General features: G+C 43.5%; 1 protein-coding gene across 1 annotated transcript in view; it reads right to left on the bottom strand.

The window, feature by feature from the left end:
* PHLDA1 (pleckstrin homology-like domain, family A, member 1) overlaps positions 1-492 on the bottom strand; it is a 1,154-nt gene extending 662 nt beyond the window's left edge. The window contains exon 1 of the mRNA XM_014963317.1: positions 484-492. Within this exon, the coding sequence (XP_014818803.1) occupies positions 484-492 (9 nt within the window). The remainder of the gene's footprint in view (positions 1-483) is intronic.
* Between the last annotated feature and the right edge of the window lie 3,957 nt (positions 493-4,449).

The raw sequence follows: 4,449 nt of genomic DNA, 5'->3' as shown, positions 1-4,449 counted from the left end.
CGGGCCTGCCGGTGTGGCGGCGGGCTTTTCCCTCCCCTCCGCTTTTGAAGGCGCCTTTCCCACCCCGGAGTGACACCCAGCGGAAAAGGCGGCTCCTCCCGACGGCAGCGGGGAAAGCCCAGAGACCGCGACGTCGTTGGGAGCGGAGCCGAGCGGCCGCCCCGCCCGGACCGGCCCGGCCCCCGCCCCGCCACCGGCACGGGGCTGCGCTCCCCGGCGGCAGAGGAGGGTCTGCAGCCGTGCGGAGCCACCGGGGGTGGGCTAACACAGGGGGTAACGTGACAAACGCCGGGCAGCGATTTCAGCGGGGTAATGCCGGCGGCGGCTCCCGGGGAAGAGCAGCGAAGGGCTCCCGTCTGTGCCTTCGCCGTTCAAGGGCAATGAAGCCGGTTTTCAGCAACACCCTGGTCTGTGGAACCATCAGCGCTCCCTTAAACAAAGGAGACAGCCCGACGCACAGCCCCTACACAGCCTCAGCCCTGCCCTCGGCATCGCTCCCCAACCGCTGCTCGGGTGCGCACACCTGGGCTCTCCCCAGCACTGACACTCACACCTGGAGAAAACAACCACCCAAACCCCACTGCCCAAAGGGAACGCTGCAACCGCAGCGTCGCTGGGGAATTCTAAAAGCAGAGCAGGAAGAAAGAAGCCACCAAACCGGCAAACAGCTGGGACGACTTTCCATGTTACTCTTTGTTGCCGCGCATTTGCTTATTGTTTGGATTCTCCCCCTAAAGTTCACTTTCCAATTCATTTATTTGAACAGAAAAGTAAAGTGACCTAAAGTTAATATTAAACTATTTAAAGTCCTTTGATGTATTAGATTGTAAATCAAAATCCCACAAAACCGAATTTTGCCAGTGTCAGCCAAACGCTGAAAATTTCCTATTAAGTTTGAGAGCACTAGGTTTTTTTAAACACATATTTTTACATGGCCATACCCGCCCCCCCCAAAAAAAAAATAATAAAAAAAACCCCACACCTGCTCACAATAAACTTGGTAGCTAGGAAGGAAGCTGGTCACACTATAGCATAGGTCAGTGGCAGCACATTAGAAAAAAAATAATCCATAGTAGTGATAGCTTTAATGGTGTTTATCTCTGATAACATTTTAAAAAGTATTTCCTCTTATAATCTTTTCCTCTTGAAGTTCACAGTTGATTTTGATAAATTGTCAAGAGGTAAACAATTAAGGTAAAGGCAATTACAATTATTTAGCTGGTTTACCTTTCCTGGAGGTAACTGGAAGACACTCAAATCAGTAACAAAGGCAACTTTCTAGCCACAGGCTGAACAATAAAAGGGATTAACATCTTAAACATTGATTTGTATAAAAAATAGTCCCTTCTCCTTAGAGCTTAATATATACATGGTAAGATAAAGCTCATTCCCACAACCTACACCAATTTTAACAGAGGCACATGCTAGAGATCTGAACACCATTTGTGATTGTCTCAATCTGGAGTTCGTTGACATTTGGAGCTAAATTCCCCAGCACAAATACCTGCATCTCCAGCTGCTGGTGCACACAGAAGGAGCCTCACACACGGCTTGACCAAGATAAGAGAACTCCTGACTTTTCAACTGGAGTCTTTTGCATCTACTTCTTCACTCCTGATTAAACACACCTCACATGAGGAGAGACTTACATTTGAAATTGTCAAACTAAAACATGAACTGGTTGAAATGTATTCATCTATACCAAACAACTTAAAATACTGAGTTGATGGAAGGCACAGGACATCGAACTAAACCTACAGAAGAGCAATTTCTAGTAAATCACCTGTTCAGTTTTGGTTGCTGCTCCATTGCTGTAAGTGAATCGCCATTTGCTTCCAAGTAAATGCACTAACCAGTAGTACGGAAACTTGCCTCGGACTTAGGAGTCCCACATGTTGTTCTGTAACAAGCATTCAAGAACTTTTTTCCACCATGAAACCCTGCATTGTAACACTTAAGGACAGTAACACATAGTATATATATATATATTTCAATGTGAGGGTTTTTTTTGCTTTTTCTCAGTGCTAACACTGATTTGTAATATATCAAAGGAAAAAGTGAGACTACTGTGAAAAGCCAAATATTTTCATCAAATATACATGAGAAAGGGACTAAATTCTAAATCCATTCTACTTTGGCCTTCCGTGACAAAGTTCTCTGAAGTGTTGGATGCTGGATTTTTAACCCAGCTCTGAACACTGATGGACATACTCTGCTAATGTATAGAACTCACAACAACACAACCGATTATTCCTGGTGAAATTCACCTAAGTATGTGATCAGAAGTGAACATGCACAACATCCACTTAAACTTGTACTCTGTGAGCCAGCAAATATTTACAGCCATTTAGAATACACTTCATTTGACCAAAACCATCAGGAGACTAGGGTAAGAGGAAATACTGACAGTTTCATGGCAAAAGAACAAGCTATCCCAATTTAGTTGTGCAGGCTTTGGCAGTAAAGGATAACAAATATCATTTTCCTAGGTGGAAGTCAAAACTGAACTTCCAGAAATATTGCTTACATTACTATTTTGATAAAACACATTCACCACAGCTACCACAGCACACTATATATCCCAGTGAGGTTTTACTTTATTTTTCTTTAAATATATATTTAAACCACCGCAATTATATATAATACTCCATGTTTGCTACTTTTATGGAAGTTTCACTAAATACTATGCAGGTTCTGCATCCGTGTCCTGAAATATCTGATGTGCAGATGCCTCCTACTGTCGACTCTTAAATACTACAACCTGAAAACACTGCACCTGATCCCTGAGAGTCTCTACATCTAAGATTCATTTATTCCTCATTGAATTTTTCATTTTTCCACATACAAAGTTGATATTGGTAACAGAAATGTTTGGTTGTTAAATACACAGCTCTCCTATATCATAAGCTCCCTAACTTAGACTCAAGTAGTTGAAGCTTTGCATGTGTAACCTTAATTAAAGAGTAATTATGGTAAGAGTAATTAAAGTGTTCTTTTTAAGCCCCAAGGCAAGTTAAACATTGTTTTGGGAAGCCACTGTGAAAGACTAAAAAGCCCACAATTCTACTAGTGTTTTCCTGGGTAATGAGTGTGCAGACAGCAGCTTGACACCAACTATTAGTTTCCACAGGATGCTAAACCTACCTTAAGCAACAAACTCTTAGCATCATCATTTCTTCCATTACTGAGAAGCGGCTAAGCCAGAAAAAGGATGAAGAAGGAACCCTAAAATAATAATGAGCTGGTCACTGCTAGACAGAAGGAAAATGAGGAAAAAAAAAAAAGTAGCCAAGGGCTTAGAAATACATGACAAAGAGATGTGCTGCAATATGCGGTTAAAGCAATTAGACAATCAGTGGTTACTTCTTAAAAATATTTTCTTGACCTTCACCATCTTCCAGTAATTCCACTGGAACTTGCTGCTGACCAAAGACTGAAGCACTGAACCTGTGACCCATGGGGCAGACTTCTCCTTTCCCAAATTCCATCTCACCAATACATGTGTATACTCCACAGTAAAACAGGTATAGATGGATGGATGGAAGATTTACTGTAACTATCAACCACATTTCCCCAGGTGTTAGCATTCCCTGTAACCCACAGCAGCACCAAATGAAGAAACTGGGCACAACACACAGACTCCTGGCATTACAGCTGCTCCAGCCTGGCTCCTCCAAAGTCCCTTGGCACTTCAGAGATAGCTGTCTTCTAAAATATTAAAAAAGCACTTAAGTGCACATCGTAAAGCAAAGCCAGCCTGTAACAAGTTTTAAGTGACATGATGTTCCTTAGATTTGATCACCTAGTGCTGAGTAAAACACGCTGTGAGTTCAGAACATACTGACTGCTTCTCATCAGCTCCAGGGTAAACATAAACAAACAAGATTGGGCAGATACTCACAACACTTAAGCATATAGAAACACAGCTCACAACATTTAAGTCCAGGAGCTAAGCCCCTTCTGTAGCTGCAGACACAACTCCTCTTGTCAACTCCCCATGCTTAAGTCAGATACCTGTGAAAACAAGAGCAGCCCTTCTGCTAAACATCCACACTCCTTGTGCACCCACTTCTGGCACACACCAAACAGATCCAAAGGTGGAATAGCTTATCATAAAATGGCTTCAGTTGGAAGGAACCTTAAAGATCACCTGATTCCAACCGCCCTTGCCATGGGCAGGGACACCTCCCACCAGACCAGGTTGCTCAAAGCCCCATCCAGCCTGGCCTTGAGCAATTCCAGGGATGGGGCATCCATAGCTTTCTAGGGCAACCTGTTCCAATGCCTCACCACCCTCCTAGTGAATTTTTTTCCCCTATTATCTAATTCAAATCTACCTTCCAGTTTGAAGCCATTACCCCTCATCCTATTGCTACACTCTTTGATAAGGAGTCCCTCCCCATCTCTCCTGTAGGCCCCCATCAGGTATTGGAAGGCCACTACAAGGTC

This window comes from Calidris pugnax, unplaced genomic scaffold, assembly GCF_001431845.1.
Source record: "Calidris pugnax isolate Ruff unplaced genomic scaffold, ASM143184v1 scaffold44, whole genome shotgun sequence".
Taxonomy (NCBI): Eukaryota; Metazoa; Chordata; class Aves; order Charadriiformes; family Scolopacidae; genus Calidris; species Calidris pugnax.
This window is presented reverse-complemented; position numbering and strand designations above follow the sequence as displayed.